This window comes from Phaethon lepturus, unplaced genomic scaffold (assembly GCF_000687285.1).
Source record: "Phaethon lepturus isolate BGI_N335 unplaced genomic scaffold, ASM68728v1 scaffold34192, whole genome shotgun sequence".
NCBI lineage: Eukaryota > Metazoa > Chordata > Aves > Phaethontiformes > Phaethontidae > Phaethon > Phaethon lepturus.
This window is the reverse complement of record NW_010523173.1, coordinates 3419-26854: the sequence shown is the minus strand read 5'-3', so window position 1 is coordinate 26854 and position 23436 is coordinate 3419. Positions and strand designations below refer to the sequence as shown.

Sequence of the window (23436 nt, the reverse complement as noted above, 5' to 3'; positions counted from 1 at the left end):
TCCCGCAGCGGTACTGGCGGAGGTGATCAAGGCCTTCGGGGTGCCCGAGAACGCGCAGCGCATGGAGGAGGCTCGAGATAACGCATGCAACGACATGGGCAAGATGCTGCAGTTCCTCCTGCCCGTGGCCACCCAGATCCAGCAAGACGTGATCAAAGCCTACGGCTTCAGCAACGACGGCGAAGGGGGTGGTTTGCCCCCCCCCAGGCGGGGAGCTCCGGGCCCGCCGAGGCGGCGGCGGCGGGCGGGTGTCTCCTTCCCACCCGCTGTCTTGCAGGGGTCCTGAAGTTCGCCCGGCTGATCAAGTCCTACGAGTCGCAGGACCCGGAGATCGCCAGCATGTCGGGCAAGCTGAAGGCCATGTTCCTGCCGCCCATGACACTGCCGCCGCGGTACCGGCGGGGTGGCAACCTCCTGAGACCATGGACCTCTCCAGCTCCGCCGGGTCGTGGTGCTCTGGCTGGTGCCTTCCTTCCAAGGTGCGGGTCCTGTCAGCCCTGGGAATGGAGCACTTGAAGAAGGGAGGCGCTGACCTGAAAGAAACGGGATGTTTTGTGCCTGCTTGTGTGTCTGCTTGTGAATAAAAAAATGTCTTGAAAATGCTCTTGTTTTGTGCATGAACGTGAGCTCAGCAGTACTCCTCAGGCACAGATGCTTCTTCCTCGCGCAGAGGCAGTTACAGCAGCGCCCACCGCATGCCTGATGAAACCTGTGCTAGTGTTTTGAGGGGCTCAGTATGTACCAAGTTCTGCATAAAGGTAATTGTTTATGCAAGGCTTAGTGTGAAGCCCTAGAGTGACCTTTTTTTTTAACATTTCAGTAGGCAGTAAGACCTGTTTAAGACCAAGCATTTGCAAATGTGCTACTTGAAGCACACTAGGTAATGTGTCCCTAAACACAATCTAGTGCTGTTCAGCAAGCGCCATAAATGGCCTGAGATCCCTGTCGCCAGCAGGGTCAGTGCAGCTAAGTCCTGCCACCAGTGCCGGTGGCTGCATTGTTTTCTGGTTGAATGGGCCATCAAACGTGTTAGCCCTAATGAAAAAGGCAGCAGAGAGATGCAGCAGGGACCAGGATGGTGTGGGAGGTTGGGCCTACCCCGTTTGGCTGCAGCCTGGATTAGAACAACATATGATTCTATCTCACGTCTTCTGGGACCAAAGAGAGACAGACCTAGCAGAGCCCCCTGGCTCCAGTGGACATTTTGTGTTTCTGACTTGATTCAAATGAAGGGACATCAGAGGTTTCTGCTTGTAGCCTCCTGCCTTGTGTGCCTGTTGTCCTTGGAAGTGCTGAGGCCTTTTGGGGAGGGTAATGTGCGCCAGGGTGGCAGGGCTGGGGGTGATGAAGCCAAGCCTAGGAGAGCAGGGAGCTGTGAGCCAGGTGTGAGAGCGCTGCGTCCAGTTTTGCCTCCTGTGCCTTTCAGTTACAAACCAGGCAGGAATGTAGCCAGTGAGGGCGTGCGCTTCATGGATAGGAGGCAGGAAGAGCAGTCAATCCCTTCCGTCTCCATCTACCTCTCCCAGCTTGGCCTTGGCCTTCCCCCACCCCTCTAATTATTCATTAACTACAGCCCAGGAAGTGCTTTGCAAATGGTGAAAATTAAGCCCTCTGCTTGAGGCCTGTGGTTTGCCTGACCTGGAGATACCTTCTTAGTCCGCCTAGGGCAGGTGGAGTTCAGGACTGTGCCTGTGTGGATCAGACACAGGTGAGTCACGGGAGGTGCTGCAGCACCCACGCGCTGCCAGCTGTTCCTCCAGAGCTGTGGCACTCACTGCGGCCGTGAACGTCCAGCCCGCCTCTGTGAAGGTCGTTGGTCTCTTTCCCGAGTCCGTCTCAAGATACTGTCTTGGTAATTCCAGTATTGCTTTATTTTCTTTAATAGGAGCCTCTGGTTAAGGGCTGTGGTACTTTGTCCACCAGCTGCTGTCAGTCCCCCATCAGTGAGGATCTGAGAGTTGAGATCCTGATGCCATCCTGTGGGTGAGTGCTGTGAGTGCTAGTCAGGGGAAGAAAACAAGATTTATTGGTGAGAAAAATAAAAATACTGGCAGTAGGTTTTGGGCACAGAAGGCAAAAAACCCCACCTTCTAATGGGAGCTACAGGACAGCTAGAGTTCATGGTGTTTTAGGTTGTTTATTTCTGTTACCATTGCTCCTTCTCACTTTGACAAAGAGCAAGCAGGGTTTGCAATGCCCAGTCAGCTACTGTTCCTCTGCCAGCCCCACAGCTGCAGCATCTCTGAGTGTTTTTGTACAGAGAGGTCAGGTGGCTGACCTTTTACATTCTCGTTACTTCTTGATTTGCTACAGTCTTTCTATCCCTTTATGGAACAGTAGGACATAAAACCTTCACCATCAGTCCAAACGGGTGCTCTGCGCTGGGAACAGCAGTGTCATGGTGTAAGGAAATGGGATTCGCACTAGCATTACTCCATGGTAAGGATCTGGGCAACCATGATGGTCCAGCACTGTCTTGGGGTCCCGCAGCCTGACAGAGAGCATCTGGCTTGGGCAAAACACAGGAAGATGGTCCATCTACCCATTCCCCAAGCCCAAGTGGCCTTCACTCTGCGCTAACAACTGAACTATGATGCAGTTCTGTGCAAAACAACAAAACCTCCTGTCTAAAGTCATCTCAGTGCTGAGAATTAGATGTAACAAATGCAATGCTGATCCTCAAAAGGGGCTTCAGATGAGATCCCCCAAATATGGGGGAAGCACAGAACAATGAAGTTGCTATCTGGGCAAGAGGGTAGACAGTATGACAGAGAGCAATGAGTGTGATATTAAAGAGTGAGTCAGTGTCTGCTTTTGTAAAGGCAAATCCTGTCTTGTAAAACTGGAGCTTTTGAGGGACTTAGCAAGCTTGTGGGTAAGGCAAGTCTGGCTGATAAAGGTCCTTGGATTTCTAAAAAAATTATTTTACAAGGTTGTCTCATCAAAGTCTAAATAAGGCTTAAGTCACGGCATAAGAACGAAGATAATGTTTTTCTTGGGTAAAGAATTAGTAGAATATAGGAAATGGAAGGTGGGAATAAACATCCAGTTTTTACAGTGAAGGGAAGTCACCAGTGACAAGATCACAGGGATCTAACCTGAAATACACACTGTTCAGTATATTCTCAAATGACCTGGAAATAGAGCTTGTACAGTGAGGTGAGAAAATTGGCTGATGGTAGAAAGTTATTCAGGATAATAAGGTGGGAGATGACTGTGAATAATTGCAGAAGGACCTTATGATAGTGAATGAGTGGGCAATAGAACAGCAGATGAAATATAAAATAGGCATATGTAAAACAATGTTCACAGAGAAAAATAATTCAAAATTTACATATAAAACAATGAACTGTGAACTAATCGTAACCACTCTGGAGTAAGACTGAGATCATATATAAGTCCATGCAATTGTTAGCTTAATGCTTAGTTGTGGTGAATAAATAGCAGGAATCATCACTGTGTCTATATATCTATGTCCATGTCTCACCAGCGTCTTGAACACTGCAGTTCTGTGACACTCCAGAACAATACAAGAGAGTTGGAAACATCTCAGAGACAGACAGCAAAAGTGATCAGAGGCGTATAAAAGCTCTGTATGAAGAACACCTAAATAGGGTTGGAGTCTTCAGCCTGGCAAAGAGCTGAGGAAGGGTGTGGACATCCCGGGTCTGTATCATGAGCAGCTTGGAGGGGGTGAATAGGAGTCAGTTGTTGATTATTCTTTCTTTACAACAACAAGCTGTTAATAAAAATGAGGCAGGGAGCAGGTTATAAGCAAGCCAAAGGAGAGGGTGTTTCTGTAGCTAGGCAGTGAAACTCCTTGCCAAAGGATGCTAAATTTGTTATGGATTTGATGGTTGACTCCACAAGTAGCTGCAAATAGAGGCTTAGGGAGTACAGAAAGAAACTCCATGTGAAACCTCTTTCTCTACCCTTCCTTTGACTACTGTTTTGATCTCTGGATCACCTAGTCCAACCCCCTGCTCACAGCAGAGCTAACCCCAAAGCTAGATCAGGTTGCTCAGGGCCTTGTTTTAGGTGAATCCTGAACATCTCCAAGACGGGAGATTCCCCAGCCTCTCTGGAGACCTGTGGCAATTGCTGAACTGCCCTTGGGGGAGAGTGTGTGTGCAATTTTTCCTGATACCTAATCAGAATTTCCCTTGCTGCAAGGTACACCTGTTGCCTCTTCTCCCTTTGCTGTGTCTCACAAAGAATATGGCTCTAAAGGCCCCAGTCCCCCTCTAGGTAGTCTCAGACAGCTGTTAAATCCCTCCTTAAGCATCTTTTCTCCAAGCTGAACTAACCCAGCTTCCTCCATTTCTGCTGTGCTCCAGGCTCCTCACTGCTTTAGTGGCTGTATGCTGGATTCTGTCCAGTTTCTCAGTGGGCTTTTTACAGCAGTCCAGATGTGGGTGTCTTTTAATTAGCTATTTATTTCATTTATCTTCTCTAAATTTGTTCCTGTGCTAGCTGTGGCTTGGGTCCACAAAGGATTTACAAGATGAGGTTCTACCATCTGTGTTGTACTGAAAGCCAAACAGCAGCATAAGAGTAGTCTCTCTGGTGAAATCTCTTGACCTGTTAATTATGTTAAGAAAGTATTTTAGCAGCTCAATTATAGTCTGCTGTTAGCATGCTGCAGCCATTCAGGAGAGAAACCTCAAAGATACCAACAAATTGGCTTCTCTGCTGTGATATTTCCCTCCCTTACCAGCAGGAACACCTCATTGCTTGTTTTTAATTAGGTGGTCCAGATCAAAGACACCAAGGTGGCTGTGTGCATCCAGTCCTTTCCTGAGCTGAAAGCAACATGATTTGGGATTTGTATCCACACAAATACTGATGTGTGGGTTACACTGCATGCTGTTTGTCATACTGGAGGATACTAAATTACATGGGTCTAGTGCTAACTTGCCTCTTCTATTCTGATCTGGACTCTTTGCTACCTTGTTCTTTCCCTGTTCCCCTGTGTCCCACTAATGTTCGTTTCCTCAGACAGATTTTCTGCTTCAGACAGTTCATAAGGGGTAGGGATGCCTAGGTTTTATTTTTGTCTGCCGTAACTTCATATCAACCCTACATAAGCTAATGTTCTTTTGATACTAGGAATTCTCTTTTGGGACTTCTGCCCAGAAGTTCCTGTCATTTCTGTCCTACCACTAAACAATATTTCTTTCCTATGCTAGTGTTAGATTGGCTTGGATTTAGGTGCAGTTTTTTAGATGCAACTTCTAGAATTTTGTGTAGAATTTCTTCCCTTAAACCACAGTCCTTTAAAGTCTCCTTTTTTTTAATATCAGTTTTAAGACAGTACATCTGGACCCTGCAGCTCACCACATCCCAGCTCATCATGTGTGTGAAACTAGAAGTATTTCAAAGGAAGCTGTTGTAGGTGCCTGGGCTGACTCTCTAGCAATGAAGTTTAGCTTACTACTCATCTCTCCTATACTTCCCTTTGGTTTTAGTTTCTGTCTTGGCCACAAGTTTTGTCTCAGTCATTGCTAGCAGCCTGTTCAGCTTTGCAGGATTTCCCAGTCTGGTGGTGTGTAGGGAAGTATGCAGCGCTGATACCTGAAATGGGCAAGACTTCTGCTGCTCCTGCTGCCCATACTACCACACAGGGTAGCTGAGATGGCTGCAGGAAAGATTCAGGCTCCTTTGCCAGGTGTATTGCCTTCTTTGGCCACTGCTTAGCTCCTGTTCTTTCATGAGACCTGCAGACTTTGAAACCAGTGGTATGGAAAAGGGCAGCCATGGTGCGTAGCTGGAAGTGGCTAGGTAACTGGAAATAGTTAGTTTTCCTTCTTTGTATTTGGTTGTCCAGGTTGACAATGTTGGCCTCTGTATGCTGTACTGGGATCTTGAAGGAACTAGGCTAATGGTGCTCATGGTCCTGTGTGGGACCACTGCAGGTCATAGCTGTTTGCCCTGCTCTCTGCCTGCTTTTCTGGGCTGCTTCAACACCACCTCCCACACCATCCCTTTTGAGCTACTAATGCTCGTGTCCGTTGCATCCCCCAGCAGGCTGTTCTCAGGAGCGCCATGCTGTGCTTAGAGTGTTAGCCTCGAACTCAAAGTCTGCAGCTCTGGGTTTGCACAGATTCCCCCGTGGCTGCGCAGAGCACGTAGGATACTTACCTGCCCAGAGGGCTCATCAGCAAGCCCGAGTATGGAGGTTTCAGCTGGGTAGCTGAGGGCACCCCAGCAGAGCCAAGCTGAGTGGCTGGGCAGTCAGACCTGCAGTAGGGTGCTTCATTGCTCAATGCATGTGCTGCCTGCTTCAGCCTTGCATGTGTGTCGGTGACCCCAGGCAACTGTGGTCCCCTTGGCATGCACGGCAAGGACTTGAGGGTGGGGAGCACTCATGCCTCTGGGCCTTTTGGGAAAGAAGGGGAACAAAGGACATGCAGAACTGAATTTTGTGATCACGGCCGGGACCCAAGATGCACTCGTAGAGTCAACCCTGGTGTGAAAAAAGAGAGGGACCCAAAAATAATAGGGGGGATGGGGAAGAAAGTCACAAAAGGAGAAGCAGAAGTGTGTGCAAAGCAGCTTGGGGCTGGGGAGTTGATGGCTCAGAGCGCTTCCGGTTCCTGGAGCCGCGCGTGCCCAGCTGCGCATGGGCTTGTGCCTGCCTGTGCCCCACAGCACTGCGCAGAGGGACAGAGATCAACACACGTATCCCAAAACAGGTGGATGGAGAGGGTCTGAATGGACTGACGATAGACGCCAGGAGAGATACATGGCCAGCTCCCAAGAGGCACAGAAACAGCTTGGCATTGGGTGCTCCAGCACAGACCTCCGACTTCCCTTTTCTCACCAGCGCAAAGTGATTTTTCCTCTGTGTTTTTTGAGTTGCTTTGGTGGTAGCCACTTGGCCCCCTCTTCTTTCGCCCTCCACGATGGTGAGGTAAGAGGGGCTGCGGAGTGTGAGTATGTGGGGAGGGGGACCAGGAAAGTAGGACAGATCAGAGGGGGGATCATGCTGGAAGCTGTATCTCAATGGAAACCTTTCAGAGGCTGGGGGAGTTATCAGATAGGAAGGGATGCTGCTGCTGGCTGTCACCTGTAACTCTAGGGATGCTGACTGAGGACCATTCTTCACTGTACAAGTCTCCACAATATTGCCTGGGCTTTTTTATTCACCTGGTCTTGTTTTCATCTCCTCTGCTAGGTGGTTTCACCGTGACCTGAGTGGGCTGGAAGCTGAGGCCTTACTGAAGGGACGAGGTGTCCATGGCAGCTTTCTGGCAAGACCCAGTCGGAAGAATCAGGGGGATTTTTCTCTTTCAGTTCGGTAAGTAACTTGGACCCCAAGTTCTGTCTTTCCAGGGTTACACACGCAAGAATGCTGAGATACTCACATGTCCTATGGCATCTTCTTCATCCTGTCCTTATTCCTTTGAGTTTTTTCCAAGCTGTAAAAGGACCTGAGCTTCCCAGCATCTTCTAGACCGTCCTTCAAGTTGTCCCAGTAGTTTCTGTTTCCACTCATATCCTTTCACTGGGATGGTTTGCTCTGGTTCCATGGCAGGAGGTAATGCAGAATATTTTCTGCCTCTTTTCTAACCACCTCACTGGGCTGCTGTCATCCCACAGGGTTGGTGACCAGGTAACCCACATCCGCATTCAGAATACTGGGGATTTCTATGACCTGTATGGAGGGGAGAAGTTTGCCACCTTGTCAGAACTGGTGGAGTACTACACGCAGCAACAGGGCTCACTGCAGGACAAAGATGGAACCATCATTGACTTGCGATACCCGCTCAACTGTTCCGACCCCACTACAGAGAGGTACAGAGAAAGCAAAGCAGCTGGTGTGTCTGTGATGAGACCTCTTCTGTGTTTCGTGGTCTTTCTGTCCTGCCTGCATCTGCAGGGCAAACCCTGCAAAAAGTGCCTCCGGCCTCTCTTACCCTCCTATGCTTCCATGGGGGCAGCATCCCCAGGAACAGCTGGACATACCGTGAGCCATCACAACAGACCTAATGGGGCTCTATTTTTACTTCTGGTTTCCTGTTGCCTTTGCTAATTATACACTGTTCCTAAAAGCATAGGTTGTGGTGTTAGTTGTGGGTCTGCAGCAGTCCATAGAGTGACATATTATGCCCTCAGCCTTGCCCCATACCTCCTTGGTTATTCTGGGCCTGGGTGACTCACGTAGCTGAGAACTGGACCATGTTCCCCTCCTATTCCTCGCCTGCTTAGTCTCCTTCCTGTCCCTGCTTTGCATATGTCTCTGACACCAGGTTCCTAAATCAAATCAAGTGGTTTTGCCCTCGCGTTGTGCTTTCAGACTTTTTGATGCAGCTCAGGGAGCAGTCGCGCCATGCTCTGGGACAGACAGGTCCTCTTCATGTACCTGGAGACAGGGAGCAAAGATGCCCTGGGCAACGCACCTGGGTACGTTGGGGTCAGGCTGCAGAGGGGCCAGTGTCTGCATGCTGGCTGTCCGCTCAACTCCAGGCGGTTGGGTTGTGGCCCTGCAGTTTCCTCCCTTCCTCCCTGCGGTTGGAAACTTCTCCCCCCGCCAGGCTCTTACGAAAGCTCCTCTCACTCTCTCCCCAAGTGATTTTCCATCACGTGGCTTTGAAGAGCTGGGCTGTACTGGGGGAAGGGAGGGGGGAACAGGACCTATTAACCCCTTCCTACCCGTGGAGGAGAGGCCTGGAGATCTCTTTGAGCAGGAGGGGTCAGCCATTCCCGGGGGGGCAGCTGAGCACTGGCACACGGTGGCTGAACCCTTCTTTGGGATTAGGATCAGAAAATAATGACTGCCGTGCAATGGAAGTCACCAGCTATTTCTTGCAGTGCACGAGGTCAGGATCAACAAAATTTACTTGCCAAGGCACAACACCTGCCTGCCACTTCTTGCTGTCAAAATGGTTCCTAGGCGAAATATGTTGGTCTGGCCAGATACAGCGGTGGATAAATGCCCCGGCTGTTTCTGTGACTGGGGCATGGCCTCCCAAACTCCACTTCAATTCTTGCGAACAGATAGCCCTAACAATGCAAAGTTCACCATAGGCACCAGTACCACCCCAGGCCTCCACTGTTAGCTGCTCTGTGGGCAGCAAACCTGCTCCCACAGCTCTAACTACACTGGCTCATCTAAGTGTCTGCCTGGCCTTGAAGGCAGTGCGTGCAGTGACGTACGGAGCGTCTCTGGTGCTTGTTGCGGTACCTGCAACAAGTGGGAGCCGGTAGGGGCATTGCAAGTCAGTCTGATGCAACAGCTACCTGCTTTTCACAGGGAGATGGACAAAATGGCCGTGTCTCTAGCTGCTGAGGCAGCTCTGTGGAAGTGGGACAGAGCTGCAGTGAACACAGCCTCCGGCTGGCACAGCAGCCATGCTGCAAAGGCAGGGGCCTGAACACAGAGCCCAGCACATGGCTCCAGCTGGATATGGGGATGTCCCAGGCCCAGAGGGACCTGCTTGAACCAAGCCCATCCTTGCTGGAGCAGAAGGGCACCCAATCCTGACACTGAGCTGGGAAGGAGGGGAGGAGCTGGGGCCGGGGCAGGAGCACCAGAGCTGTGGTGGCCCCTGGGCTGAGATGTGTCCAGACTCAGTAAAGGCTCCACCAGAAAATGGGTACTGGGAGGAGTGGGATGATTCAGAGCATTTCCTAGTGCCCAGAGCACCTCACAGCTCTGAGCTCTCTTTAATTTGGATCCCTAGCTCCAGCTTCCAAGTGAGTTTTGTGGAACCAGGACAAAGCTGCAGTAAACATGGCCTTCTGCATGTTCTGCATGAACTTGGCAGCTCAGCAGTGCCCCCCAGGACCTTCTGGTGTGGTCCAAAGAGACTGTGGAGCTTGGGACACGCATGAGGAACTACAGGATTTGCACAGAGACAACCTGGCTCACATCTGGGGTTTCTGCAGGGCCAAGATCCCTGTAGTAGGAGAGCTCTTGGCCTAGGTAGGCCAGGGCTGTCCTATCTCTCAGCCTACTTCTGGTGTTTATCACTGGTACCCACAGTGCACAGTGCAGTGATATCCCACCAGGCAGGTACACCCCCTCCCAGAGACTTTTGTAGGTGGGAAAGGGCTTGGCAGCAGCTGTGCCATTTGGGATGCTCCTCACCTTGTGCTGAGAGAAGGAGCTGCTGACTGGGTGTTTGCACTGAGGACAGGAATGTGCACACGGATCAACAACCATGATAAGTACCAGGAGCGGAATATGGTCTCCAGGTGGCTCCTGGTGTTCAATCCCATGGCTAGGCTGATAGCTTCAGTGTGATGTGCCCAGAGAATGGGAATTATCTTTTGATTGTAGAGGTGACTGAGTTTCAGAAAGAGGGGTTGTTGGCATGGTTCTTTACTGGATCTGATCTCAACACAGCCATCTGGATGCTGCTAAATTTGATGGGAGAGTTTCTGACTTAGTGGGGGTTACTTTTTGTTTCCCTGTTGTTTGAGTTTCCAAAGCACCCTGCAGCAGTAATGCTAGGATCCCAATAATGCTATAGGAGGTGCTGACACCCACAGGCTACCCTCCCCCAACTGGTCTTCAAGCCAGCAAGCATTGCTTACCTGTACTTGTGTATCACAACTGGATCACACTTGGTGCTTTCCTACTGTGTCCTCTGGTACCAGCATTCTGCTCCCCAGGTCCCTTCTACCTCCACCTCATCCTTTGCCCTTTCCTTTTCTAGCCAGCTCTCTACTTTTTTCAGTCTCTCATGTTTTTCCCAAGATCCTGCTCCTCCCTTGGTTTCCTTCCCTCTTTCCCTCCCTTCTGTCTCTCCCTTCCTTTCTCCCTCCCTCACCCTTCCCCCGTGGTGCTGCCCTTCACTCATCAGCTCAAGGGAATTCATTTACCTGCGTCTCCACTTCTCTTCTGACCCTCTTGGTTTTTTCCTAGGTGGTACCATGGGCATCTGTCAGGCTCTGCAGCTGAGTCACTTCTCCAGGCCAAAGCCACCCCTTGGACCTTCTTGGTGCGGGAGAGCCTCAGCAAACCTGGGGATTTTGTCTTGTCTGTCATCACTGACCAGCTTAAACCTGGGTCTGATGGTCCACCAGCTGGGGCAACCAGTGCCTCTGGGGCTCGGCTCAAAGTCACGCACATCAAGATCATGTGTGAGGTGAGCAGTTGGGAGAGCAAAAAGAAAAGGAATGGATGAGGTGTCTGCTCATCATGTCCTCAAAAGCATGGGCCCTGTCAGCTTGATTACCACCAGCACTGTTTCTGAATTTGGATCAAAGTGCTGTCACCTTGCAGGTTCCTTATGTCCTCACCCCAGCTTGGGTGACCATGGTGCTCAGACATGGGAGGAAGCAGGGCTCAGTGTGACCGAGAACTCCAGTACTGGGAGTTCGTGGTGAAAGAGAGAGAAGGATTCACAATCTAATTACGAGTTCATCAAAAGAATTAAAAGCTCTTGGAGGAGGAGGAGGGGCATCTGCAAGGCCTCCACACTTAGTCTGAAGGATGTTACCAACCTGGCTGTCACAAGTTCTCCTATGTCTTTCATGTGGGATGATACAGAGAGTGGAAGGACATTTCTAGGACAGAAAGCAACTGACCTTAGAGAGCTGAGGGCAATATACCTTCTCTGGGCTTCCATCCATGGAGAACAAGAGTCAGTTCACCATGCTATGAACTTAGTCTTCTCAGGGCAAACTACCATTTGACCTCCCTGCCAGAGGAAATGCTTTTCTAGATGGCACAGTGTGGTGCCTATGGCTTTGCATCCCAGCATTACCTTTTCCCTGAGCATTATCAGCTTTGTCTATAGGAATGTTATGAGTGGGACGTTACACATTCTTCCTCCATTTAGAATGGACGCTACACAGTTGGAGGTGCTGAAATGTTTGACAGCTTGGCAGATCTTGTGGAGCACTTCAAGAAGACTGGAATTGAGGAGGTGTCTGGCTCCTTTGTGTACCTGAAGCAGGTAAATCCCATTTCCTCGATTTCTTAGGAATCCTTTGGAGGGACCCACTTGCTGTTTGTTTCTGCTTTGTGTCCCTCCTCCTTTTCTCCATAGCACACAGAAGGGACTTTGCTCTCCAGCAGCATCTCTCTCTTGTGCCAACCCATTGTGTTTTCTCATCCCCAGCCCTACTATGCTACGAGGGTGAATGCTGCTGACATTGAGAATAGAGTGCAGGAACTGAACAAGAAGAGTGTATCTGAGGAGACGTCCAAGGCTGGATTCTGGGAGGAATTTGATGTAAGAAACTGTTGCAGGACATTATTCTGGCTTTTTGGAAAGTTCCTGTGCACCATCATCTCATTCTCCATCCCCGATTTCTTCCTGGATACAAGCTTCTCTGATGTCTTGTAAATTCTTGTCAATTTATCTCTGAAAGAAGTTTGTTTGGAACCTTTTCCTCTGGGGAGTGAGTATCATCTTTAAGTGAACCCAGTGAAGTAGAAATGTGCTTTTTCATGGTTGGGAAAATGAGTCACCAAGACAATAAGGGTATGAACCTCGTATTTTTCAAGTCTAGGTTTGCTTTTCACTTCTCTGCTCCCTCACAAGCATGCCCATGTGTCCCCAGGATCACCACTGTTCCTCTGAGTGCCCACCTCCCCTGTCATACATTGTGACCTTGCGATGACTGTTGTCTCTTCTGCTCTCAGAGTCTGCAAAAACAGGAAGCCAAGCACCTGTTTGACCGTCATGAGGGTCAGAGACCTGAAAACAAGAGCAAGAACCGATACAAGAACATCTTGCCCTGTGAGTCTTCTCCGCTATAACAAAAACAAAAGAGACAGGCAGTGAAGAGCTGTCCCAGTCATCCCTGTCCCTCCCTCAGCCCTTGTAACCCTCCAGAGCTGGCTACAAGGTGTGCAGCATTGAGAATTTAAGAGCTGATGAGAGGTCACAGCCTCTTCATGTCCTTGAAGGAAGGAGGAAGGGTTGCATCAGACTCTTTAGCTTCTCATGGTCCATCATAGGAGTGATGGGAGGAGGGGGTGAGATTGGTCTGACCCCAGAGAAAAGGAGAGACGAAAATATGGGGCATGCTGCATGCACTGGGTAACATGAATGACGTGGTGTGGGCAGCAAAGGAGCTTCATGTGGCTGGGCACAGAGTATCTCATTGTTCTGTTTATTCTTTTGCTGCATCCCCAGTTGATCACTCCAGAGTCATCCTCCAAGGAAGGGACCCAAATATCCCTGGGTCTGACTATATCAATGCTAACTATGTCAAGGTGAGACTCTTGAAAGATGTCTGGATGCCCAAAATGGGGGAGGGCCTGCCTGCTCCTGCAACTATCCTGATCTTGCCCTGTCCACATTCAGAACAACCTGATCAGCCCAGATGAGTGCACCAAGACCTACATCGCTAGCCAGGGTTGCCTGGATGCCACAGTCAATGACTTCTGGCAAATGGTGTGGCAGGAGAACACACGCATTATTGTGATGACCACACGGGAGGTAGAAAAAGGGCGGGTAAGTAGTATTTTGTAGTGTCTCAGAGCTGCCCTCTTTTCAACCACTGCTCTGCTCTTTCTCTCTTTCTTGCCTTCTGCCCATCCTTACCCTGCCCTCTCTGCCCACACAGAACAAATGTGTGCCTTACTGGCCAGAGGTGGGCAGCATGAAGGAATATGGTCCCTACCTTGTGGAGAACGCTGGGGAGCATGATGCGTTGGAGTACAAACTCCGACACCTCTGTGTGTGTCCAACAGATAACGTGAGTGTGCCTGGTTGAGGGCTGTCATGGAGCCCATGGGTCTAACGGTCACTGCATGTCTAAGGCTGGGAACTGCTGGGTGCTGTGGTGCTGCTGCTGTTGTATTTTCTTGGGGTTGCTGTTCCCACTTGGTTTGGGCTGGAATCACACTGTTGGAATCACCAAGAAGTGCGCAAGAGACAGAGATTCCCTCTGGCTTCAGACCCACCTCTCCTTGGGCCAGGGATAGGCCTGGATTGCAGTTTTACCAGTAAGATGTTTTGTTATTATCAGGGTAAGGCTGTGCGTGAGATCTGGCACTATCAGTACCTGAGCTGGCCTGACCACGGTGTACCTAGCGAGCCAGGAGGAGTGCTCAGCTTCCTTGACCAAATAAACCAGAAGCAGGAGAGCATCCCAGATGCAGGGCCTATTCTGGTGCATTGCAGGTTGGTACAGAGACTGGGGTCTGAAGCATTCTCCATCCTTTATATAGGGTAAGGTGTAGAACATCTGTCCTCCTGCACCAGCTGTTCCCCGGGACTTGTGACTGAAGTTTATGCCAGCCCCAGTATTTGCTTTTTCTTCTTTGCCCCCAAACCAAACTCTGCTGCCTGTTGAATCCTCGACTCTTTTGTGGTGTTCCTGAACAGCTGCTACCAAGTGCTGCATCCTTCCTCAGAAGCAGCTGCATTTTGTTTCAGGAACTGTATTGCTCTGACCCCTGCTTGTCCTTTTCTTGCAGTGCTGGGATTGGCCGCACTGGGACTATCATTGTCATTGATATGATAGTGGAAACAATCTCCACCAAGGGTAAGAGGACCCCAAAGTGTCTTGAAGTGAATTGGCCCATCCAGTAGGGCTGTGCCCTTAAGTCCAGATGCAAGGGATGAAAACTGTCAGGTATAAGCGGGAGAGATCCTGCCACAGCCCTGAGAAGGTTGTGCTGTCCTTGCTATGTGGCAGCTGCTGGATCTCTGCACTTACTATGGCTTCAGCCTTCCCTGAGCTTGGACTCTTCCTCCAGGGCCAGACTTGGACGATGCTGAGCAAGAAGGAGGGATAGGAGGCCCATACAGGAGTAATGTGTATGGAGGGAGGTGGAAGCTTCTTGAATGACCTCCACTGTGACTGCTTTCAGTGGAGAATTGGGAGCGGGGGGCTCAGTGAACACGTCCATAAGCATTTCTGGTGCCCCTTGCTAGGGCTGGACTGTGATATTGACATCCAGAAGACCATCCAGATGGTGAGGGCCCAACGCTCAGGGATGGTGCAGACAGAGGCCCAGTACAAGTTCATCTACATGGCCATCTGCCAGTTCATAGAGACGACCAAGAAAAAGCTGGAAATTATCCAGGTGAGAATGGGGACTCTATACTTTCCTGTCCTGTGAGTCTAGGCCCTGCATGGTGCTGGCTCTGAGCCCAAGTGCTCTGTTTCCCAAGCTTTAAGCTAGCACTGGGACCTACACAGACTACAATGGTGCACCAAGATTTGAGTCCCTGTTCCTTTAAAATTCAGGGGACAACATTAGCGGCTCAAGCACCAACCCCTTCTGAACTGCTGTAAGTTTTAATGCAGTTATTTCAACTAAGTTCTATATCATGCCTCCACCAAGTGCTGTTTTGTTACAAACTGAAAGTAAGACAGGCAGACTTTGCCCTCTCCTTTCCTCTTTGTCCTTCCCACCCTGGTTCTGCAGTTGCCTCCCAAGCCCTTGTGGAAAGGATTTTCTCCTACTAGCTGATAAATGGCATCTTTTATCTCCCCTTGTTGCCTCTGGCAGCATCCATTAGCTGCTGCTATCTGTTTGGTATTCTTTAGCTGACACGTGGCACTCCCAGGCATTCCAGTGCCTCCAGAAATTTGTTGCCCCACTTTTCCTGCTGCTCACCTCTGTGACAGAAGCAGGCAGAGTGCACTGAGCCTGAGGCCTTCAGCAATTTCACCAAGATCCACAGAGATCCTAGCATGAAGCATGGTTAAACAGCCAGAACTCTTCATGATGCCTCATATTGCTTCTCCCAGACGACACTCTTCTCAGCTTGGTTTTTCTCTCCTGTAGTCTCAGAAAGGCAAGCTGCTGCTGCTCACCTCTGTGACAGAAGCAGGCAGAGTGCACTGAGCCTGAGGCCTTCAGCAATTTCACCAAGATCCACAGAGATCCTAGCATGAAGCATGGTTAAACAGCCAGAACTCTTCATGATGCCTCATATTGCTTCTCCCAGACGACACTCTTCTCAGCTTGGTTTTTCTCTCCTGTAGTCTCAGAAAGGCAAGCTGAACGAGTCTGAGTATGGGAACATTGCCTACCCCCCTGCAGTGAGGAATGTGCATGCCAAGGCTTCACGAAAATCCTCCAAGTAAGAGCTCACTTAAACCAGAGGCCCAGCTATGCCCGCCTCTGGCAATAGTCTCCCTGCTTGGCTTAGCTGGCTTTTTCCTCTTGCTCACTTTTCCCCTTGTTTTTCCTTGGTCTTACAGGCAGAAAGAGGAGTCAACAGTTTATGAGAACTTAGGGAAAAAGGAGGAGAAGGTGCAGAAACAGCGCTCCTTAGAGAAGAAGCTGAAAGGCTCACTAAAGAAAAAATAAGCATTCGTTTTAGGTAGCCCCATGGGGGTTTTGAACCTGGGGTGCAGGACTGGAGCACATGTCCAGGCTGGCCTGTCTCACATTCCTTGCTTTTGGACTGGAAGTAGGCCTTCCTTTCCCTTCCACGCCACCTTTCAGTGCCCTGAACCAGACTGCTTTCCAGCTCAGCTGGCCAACTTCTTTGTCCCTTGCCTGTGCAGGCCTGCAAAGTCTCCTGCTGCCCCTTCATCATTCATTAACAGGAAAAAAAATCACACCCCTTCTTTCCCTTGCTCTCTAAGCACTGGGGCCCACACTCACCTCTGCTGTGTCAGCTCCAGTGGACTTCTTCAGGAAGAGCTAAGGAAGCTCTTTAAAGGAGCTACATCTCTGCCCACTGCTGTGAGTTAGAGCTTAGCCTGTTAGTGTTCCCTGAAGCCTCATCTTTTAAAGTGTGGAGTTTTTGGACAGTTTCAGCTCAGGTCCTCTGCAATTCAACAGGAAACTGCCTCTTGCCTTAATACCAACCCTCTGCCTTATGATCCCTTTTCTACTTGATCCTTTGATTGGATGCTGTAAATATACCAGAATTTGATATGATGGCTATGATTTCTCCTTTGTTTGTAAATAAAGTGTATTTGTTTGAATGCTGAGTCACAAAAGTTTTTTCTATAATTTCTCCTTGAGTGTAGTTGTAGAGCTGGCTTCACTTGCATCCTGCAAAGACTTACAAGAATTACTGTAGCTTAGTTTTCATGACTTCCTGCAGCCTTCAGACTCCTGAACAGAAGCTGTGACCGATTATGGTGGCTCCTTGCTGTGAGACTTGAGCATTGGTAGTCGTCAGGTAGAGTGAGCAGAGCACAGAAAGTTAGCTGTGACAAACTCAGATGCAGGCTTTTGCACTTAAATTTTGGTATTTGGAAAAGTCGTCCTCATGCCTCCAAATCATTAGTCATTTTGTCATCTGTCTCATCTGTCTTTGGTAGTATCCAATCTGAGCTGGAGGGTAAGTTGTAAGGGCCGCTTGCCTGACTGCTCCTTCCTAGGTACCACTCGGTAGAAACAAAACTTAATCTTTATGGAGAAGGTAGACCAGAACATGGCCACAGACTTCACAGATACTAGTCAGTCACCTACACGGAGGGGCTAAAGAAGTTGGATTGTTTAGTCTGATAAAGAGGAGGCTGAAGGTTAAGCTACTCTCATCTACACAGAGGGGTGGTATGAAGATGATGATGGTGGCAGATGATAAAACCAGAAGCAATAGTCCCAAATTGCAGTCTGGGAGGTTCAGGTTGAACACTAATGCTGTTTTTATCAGACAGCATTCCAACAGATGCTCAGAGGGGGAACTCTGTCCTTGCAGGTTTTCAATGCTTGAATGGACAAAGCCACAGCTGGTCTGACCTAGTCCTGCTAATAGTGCCACTTGCAGCAGCAGCCTGGACTAAAGACCTCCACAGGTCCCTTCCCACCACTATTTGTATCATTCTGTGAATGCCAGAGAGCATTCCTTAGCACTGGAGCCTATGCTTGGTGGTGTTAGAATAGGACTCAACATGGTTTTTAAAGTCTTGCCAGTTAAAACTAAGCCTCAGCCTGTGAACTGTACCCAGGAACCATTTGGAAGAACGCTAAGAGAGTCTGGATAAAGCCACAGCTAAAGAGTGCAGACCTGAACCTTTCTGTGTCAGTTGGCCTAGATTGCAGAGAACGTGCTGAGGAATCCTTAATTTACAGGCAGAAGTACTGCTTAGGCTGTGGGCATTTGATAAAAGGAGAAGATGGCTCAGGTGTCCTGGACTAGGACCTGGTTAGAGCTGATGGCAGGAAGAGCTCAGTCCCACATAGGGAAAAGTCTGAGCTAGGTCACAAAGGACTCAGACCAAGAATGCTTGGAAATATGGGACAGGGAATTTCATCTGGTCTGAGCCACATCTAGGTCCCATGTGGGAAGACAGTGGCATTGAGGGACCTGCACAATCAATTGTTATCAGCTGTCTGACACAGGACTACACTGAGCACTTTAAAAGTCCAGCTGTAATCATTCCTTGCTTTGGCATGGGGACCCTAAAACTGGGTGCTCTCCTCTCAGTTAGTTTAGAACACAAATCCAGATGAGGGAAGGGGCAGAAAAGAGGAGGGCGGCGTACCTAGAACTCCATGTAGCTACCTCCATGTAGCTTGGAATACAGTGGCCAACAGCCAATGAGCCTGCAAGGTGACGTACCTGCCTGGGAGCTGGCAAGGTGAAGCAGCTACCAGTCTGTACAAACCAGCTGGAAGCAGGCACTACATCCTTGTAACCATGCCTCCTTCCAGAGGACATGGCCACACTCACGCATTTTGCAGGAGGGAGCAGGAACCCCATGAGCAAGGCAGTTGCAGGATGATGGGCAGGATGATTTCACCAACTTCAGCTAAGTTTCCTGCTTTGATCTAGTGCCAAATGCATACAGAGTCAAGGCAAGGTTGGACAGCGTACAAAGGAGTGGACAAGCTCTATGGATGCTGTAGTGATTTCAGCCATGCTAAGACAGAGAATAGTGTTCCCTAAGCCAATGCTGCACAGCACAGGTACAGCAATAATGCACTTCCAAGATGAAAGAATTCATCCTGTGAGAAAAAACAGCTTCACCCTACATCTAGACAACAGGCAGACTTATATGAGGGACAAATCGCAGCACCAAGGATGAGTGCCATGTGCCATTCTGTGCGTACTACGGGGTATTCTGCCCCTTCTTAGCTGCAAACTCTGCCTCAAGCAAGCAAAGGAAGAAGCAATGCCACAGCAGCAATCCCATCCTTTCTGAGTTCAGCAACTGGTTCAGGAGCATGTGGGTTGAAGGACCACAACTGGGAGTGTGATAAGCTCATAGCTGATTTTGAACTCGCATGGGATTTGCTGTTGCAATGGAATGCACACAAGTCTCTGGGGCCTAGTGGGATTCATCCCAGGGTACTGAAGAGTTGGCCAATGTTAGTGCGAGACCTCTCTCTGTTACTGATCAATGGTCTTGGGAATCTGGAGAGGTCCCAGTTGGCTAGAAGCTGGCAAATGTCATCCCAGTTTTCAAAAAGGGAAAGAAAGAAGACCCTGGTAATTACAGGCCTGTCATTTTCACTCTGGTGCCTGGTAAAATTATGGAGATTATTCTGAGAGTTCTTGAAAAAGACTTGAAAGACAATGCAGTCAGTCAAAGCCAGCATGGGTTCATGAAGGGAAAGTCATGCCTGACTAACTTAATAATCTTTCATGACAAGATTACCTGCCTAGTGTACAGCGGGAAGGCAGCAGATGTAGGTTATTTTGGATTTTAGCAAACCTTTTGATACTGTCTCTCACAATATCTTTCTGGACGATGTCCAGCATACAGCTAGACATGCACACAATACAATGGGTGAACAATTGGCTGATGGGTCAAGCTCAAAGACTTGCAGTAAACAGGGTAGCATCTAGCTGGTGGCCAGTCACTTGTGGTGTTCCCCAGGCCTCAATTTTAGGGCCAGTTCTCTTCAAAGCTTTTATCAACGACCTAGACAGAGGAGCTGAGTACACACTAAGCTTGTTGACAATACTAAATTAGGAGCAGCCGTTGATTCCCTTGAGGGGACAGAAGATTTACAGAGACATCTTGATAGATTAACATGCTGGGAAATCACCAACCATATGAAGTTTAACAGGAAAAAATGTCAGATTCTGCACCTGGAATGGCGTAATCCTGGATGTACATATAGACCAGGGGACAAGAGGCTGGAGTGCAGCCCTGCAGAAAGGGATCGGGGCATTTTAGTTGATGATGAGCTCTACGAGTCAATAACTTGCCCTGGCAGGCAAAAGCGCCAATGTTATCCTGGGGTGCGTTAGGCACAGTATAGTTAACTGGTCAAAAGAAGCAATGGTCCCACTATACTCAGCATTGGTCCAGCCTCACCTTGAGTACTGTGTGCAGTTTTGGGCTCCACAATGTAAGAAGGATACAAACGTATGTGTCCAAAGGAAGGCAACAAAGATGGTGCAAGAGGGCATGGCTTATGAGGAGCAGCTGAGTATACTAGGTTTGTTCAGCTTAAGAGACTGAGGGCTGACCTCACTGCTGTCTACAACTTCCTCATGAGGGGAAGCAGAGGGAGGTGCTATCTCTTCTCTTTGGTGTACCACAACAGGACACAAGGTAATGGCTTAAAGCTGCATCAGGGGAAGTTCAAATTGGGTATCAGGAAAAAGTTCTTCACCGAGAGGCTGGTCAAGCTCCCCAGGGAAGCAGTCAAGCCTGTCTGTGCTCAAGATGCATTTAGACAATGCTCTTACTGATGGTTCAACTTTTAGGTTGTCCTGGGGGCAGTGAGGAGTTGGACAAGATGATCCTTGTCAGTCCCTTCCAACTCAGGTTATTTTACAATTCTATGATTCTGTGAAATCTCCAAGTCCTAAATCTAGCATAGGTCAGCCCAGTGAGACAGGGGAAAAGCTAGCCCCTGAAGCAGACAAGATTTTGCCTTGGAAACTGAAGCACAGAAGAAAGCTTAGTCAGTGGAGGAAGATTTCTCCTATACTTTTGGCCAGGAAAGCACGGGGAAAAAAAACAAGGTGTAACAGTGGAGGTCAGGACACAGTATGTAATACTGCTGTGACACGGAAAAGCAGCTAAATCTATACTCAACTCTAGTTATCTATAGACAGCTAAGAAACTGGCCCTGGTCACCCATGCAGCTGTATGAGCATCCACACCTGCTCATTCTCTCCCAACCTGTGATTTCTCAGTGAACAAAAGGCCATTTCCCTTGCTCCTTTCCCCACAACATCTTGGTTCTGCCTTCAACCAAATAAAACCTCTGTTCTACCTCCCCCCTATGCAAAACAACCTCTTTTTCTGGCACTAAGCACACTCAGACAAAGTATGAATTTGGGGGGTTTTAATTTTTACAAATGTTTGAAAGAATCACTGAGCAGACAGTGACACAAATAGATATTCCAGCAGTGACAGGCACCCAATGAATGACATTTTCCTGAATTCAGTCCCACGTTCTCTTGGGATCAAGAGTGAAAGAGAAACAAAACATAAGAGAAAAAAAGCCTGGTGCTGATGGCAGCATAACTCCCTTGCTTGGCCAAAAATAAAAATTTTCTCATTTTACCCTACAGAAATCTAAAAATTAATGAAGATTAGAGGTGAATCACTATATCCACATGGGTTAATACCAGTAAGTACCCTTGCACCCTCCCCAAATTTATCTGATGGGGTGAGAGAGGGATTGCAGCTGCCTAGTGGCAGAGCCCAATCCCATAACTGGATCACCACAGATGAAGCAGGGGCATAGGAACCAAATCTGGCTACTGGATTAACAACTTCAACGTGAGGGTAAACAATTCTAGTGGAGGAAGTTCAAAGTTCCTTGCTCATACCCTGCTGGTCAGCACCGGTGGTGGTTCTAGGAGGCTTTAGTTTCTTTCATTTCTTCCCTTGTTTGAGTAGGAGACTGTCACTGAAAGGGAGACAGAAGTGAATCATTAGTCCAGAAAGCACAAGCAAAGCTGAACCAGACCCTCACTACAGATTTGGGGGGTGGGGTGTCACACCCAAAGTGTCTGGACTTCAAGTCTTTCCCACTAGGTACTTTTTGAAAGCCCCTTAAGCCATCTGGGATATTCTTATTCAAGACAGAATCTAGTCAGAGGTAAGGAAGAAGGATCTTACAATCAGAGATCCCACAGAAAACAAACCAGCTTTGGCTTTAGCTTCCTTTCTTGGTTCTAAGAAAGCTAAGCTTTTAGCTGCATGCTATTAGTTCAGCTGGTGCTGCCTTGTCCAGTAAACACTGGACAGGTTAGGGAAAGCCACCAAACTTCCTGCCAGTTCTGAAAGCAGGGAATGGGTTTTTCTAACATGGGCTGGAAACCTTTGGAGAGTAACAAGAGCATCTATCCTAGAGATCATTACCCCAGATCAACACAAATTCCTACGATCACCTAACTGCCTTCTGAAAGCCCTCTTTGCCATAAATGCAGGATGCCCTGTACACACAGGATGGATCAGAGGACACTACTCAGTTACTCCTGCCTTCCCCACACAAGATTCCTTATGGGACACACACACCCCTCCAATTACTATCTCCTACTTGATGTAGATGTTTGTGTGGCCCCTGCAAGGAAGGCTTCCAGCTTCACATCACAAATGGGAACTGAGGTAGAGATGGAATAAACTTCCTGTGGCCAGAAAGGCCCAAGCCAGAAACATCCCAGGTACCAGGCAAACATCAACACCCTTGTTCCAAGTGCTAATAAAAGGATCAAAATAAACAGTGCCTTACCTTCCTCTGTGTCAGGAGATGCAGTAAAGGGTGGGAGGTGGAAAGAAAAACAAGAGTAAATTGATTAGATTTAACAAAAAACTCAATTTCCACAGTAAGCCTGCTCCCTACATGGCTGTGTCCCCTGGCATCAGGCTCCTCTCAGGGAAAAGATCCTGAGAGCTCCAGAAAAGGGACCAGCTTCACAGGTAGGGTGCAGATAAATCCAGCCATCTGGTCCCTTTACCTGGTGAAGGCCTCATCCTGCAGGTTCAGTACCAAGTTATCTGCTGTGAGATACACACGGTTTTGTGAGCCAGCAATCTGAAAAAGACATACATTACAGAGATGGCAGAAAGAAGTATAAATGCACATGGAGGAATAACACTAATAAAGAATCTATCTCCCCCTCCAGATACACCACTTTTGTTTTACTCCCTTAAGATCTCAGTTAAATCAAGATAATTCCCCAAAACAACTCTGTAACTTCCCGAGTTCCCATCCCAGCGCCATCAGACTTTCTAAAAGAAGTGCTCATTCTGTCTCCCTGTCAGACAGACCTTTGATCCCACACATACCTGTTCCCTTTTCTCAGCCTGCAGGAAACCAGGAGCTTTTGGTGGCTGCAGCTGAGTGTGGGTGATGGAATCTGATGTGGATCTGGCCTTGTCATGTGGAGGGCATCAATTCCTAACCTCACATCTAATTACTGATCATTGCAAGCTAGATCTTTAAGCTCTACTTGTGCAGAAAAGGGCTGGGCAGGAACAAAAATCAGGACAGGGCAGGTCACATTCGCCTTAAATTCATCATGTGGCCACTGGGCTGGGAGGACAGCTCAAGGGCTGCAAAAGGATGAAGGAAATTCTGTGCCTCATTGCTCACCGTTTTTGAGATGTTTTGAGCAGCTCGGATCTTACGTAGCTTGA

At 48.8% G+C, this 23436-nt stretch overlaps 3 protein-coding genes across 4 annotated transcripts in view; 2 read left to right on the top strand and 1 right to left on the bottom strand.

Annotated features, from left to right (window-relative positions):
• The first annotated feature begins 13 nt into the window (after window positions 1-13).
• Window positions 14-1556, top strand: LOC104616888 (chromosome unknown open reading frame, human C12orf57). Its single transcript, XM_010282048.1, has 3 exons — window positions 14-188; window positions 278-479; window positions 1427-1556. The coding sequence occupies exons 1-3, from the start codon at window positions 62-64 to the stop codon at window positions 1554-1556; spliced, it is 459 nt and encodes a 152-aa protein (XP_010280350.1). The 5' UTR covers window positions 14-61.
• Window positions 1557-1969: 413 nt separating this feature from the next.
• PTPN6 (protein tyrosine phosphatase, non-receptor type 6) lies at window positions 1970-16857 on the top strand. 2 transcript variants are annotated; one of them, XM_010282045.1, is made up of 15 exons: window positions 1970-1983; window positions 7178-7300; window positions 7603-7797; window positions 10874-11096; window positions 11793-11909; window positions 12075-12188; window positions 12602-12698; window positions 13098-13177; window positions 13269-13418; window positions 13531-13662; window positions 13936-14090; window positions 14387-14454; window positions 14847-14998; window positions 15907-16004; window positions 16126-16496. In XM_010282045.1, the coding sequence occupies exons 1-15, from the start codon at window positions 1970-1972 to the stop codon at window positions 16232-16234; spliced, it is 1827 nt and encodes a 608-aa protein (XP_010280347.1). In that variant the 3' UTR covers window positions 16235-16496. The 2 variants fall into 2 exon arrangements, with proteins under 2 accessions (XP_010280347.1, XP_010280348.1); XM_010282046.1 differs by lacking the exon at window positions 1970-1983 and adding an exon at window positions 6573-6913 and having other exon boundaries at window positions 16126-16857.
• Window positions 16858-21131: 4274 nt separating this feature from the next.
• PHB2 (prohibitin 2) overlaps window positions 21132-23436 on the bottom strand; it is a gene marked incomplete at its 5' end in the record, with an annotated part of 5672 nt that continues 3367 nt past the window's right edge. The window contains 4 exons of the mRNA XM_010282047.1: window positions 21132-21703; window positions 22529-22534; window positions 22755-22831; window positions 23393-23436. The exon at window positions 23393-23436 is cut by the window's right edge and continues 31 nt beyond it. Coding sequence (XP_010280349.1) covers window positions 21670-21703; window positions 22529-22534; window positions 22755-22831; window positions 23393-23436 — 161 coding nt within the window. The remainder of the gene's footprint in view (window positions 21704-22528; window positions 22535-22754; window positions 22832-23392) is intronic.

Excerpts from the sequence above, each read along its gene's own strand:
- LOC104616888 (XM_010282048.1), top strand. The coding sequence starts at position 62 with ATGGAGGAGGCTCGAGATAACGCATGCAACGACATGGGCAAGATGCTG. Across the intron at positions 189-277 it reads CAGCAACGACGGCGAAGGGG|GGGTCCTGAAGTTCGCCCGG; the intron begins GTGGTTTGCCCC and ends GCTGTCTTGCAG. Across the intron at positions 480-1,426 it reads GCTGGTGCCTTCCTTCCAAG|TTACAAACCAGGCAGGAATG; the intron begins GTGCGGGTCCTG and ends TGTGCCTTTCAG.
- PTPN6 (XM_010282045.1), top strand. Across the intron at positions 12,189-12,601 it reads GATTCTGGGAGGAATTTGAT|AGTCTGCAAAAACAGGAAGC; the intron begins GTAAGAAACTGT and ends TTCTGCTCTCAG. Across the intron at positions 14,455-14,846 it reads GGAAACAATCTCCACCAAGG|GGCTGGACTGTGATATTGAC; the intron begins GTAAGAGGACCC and ends GCCCCTTGCTAG.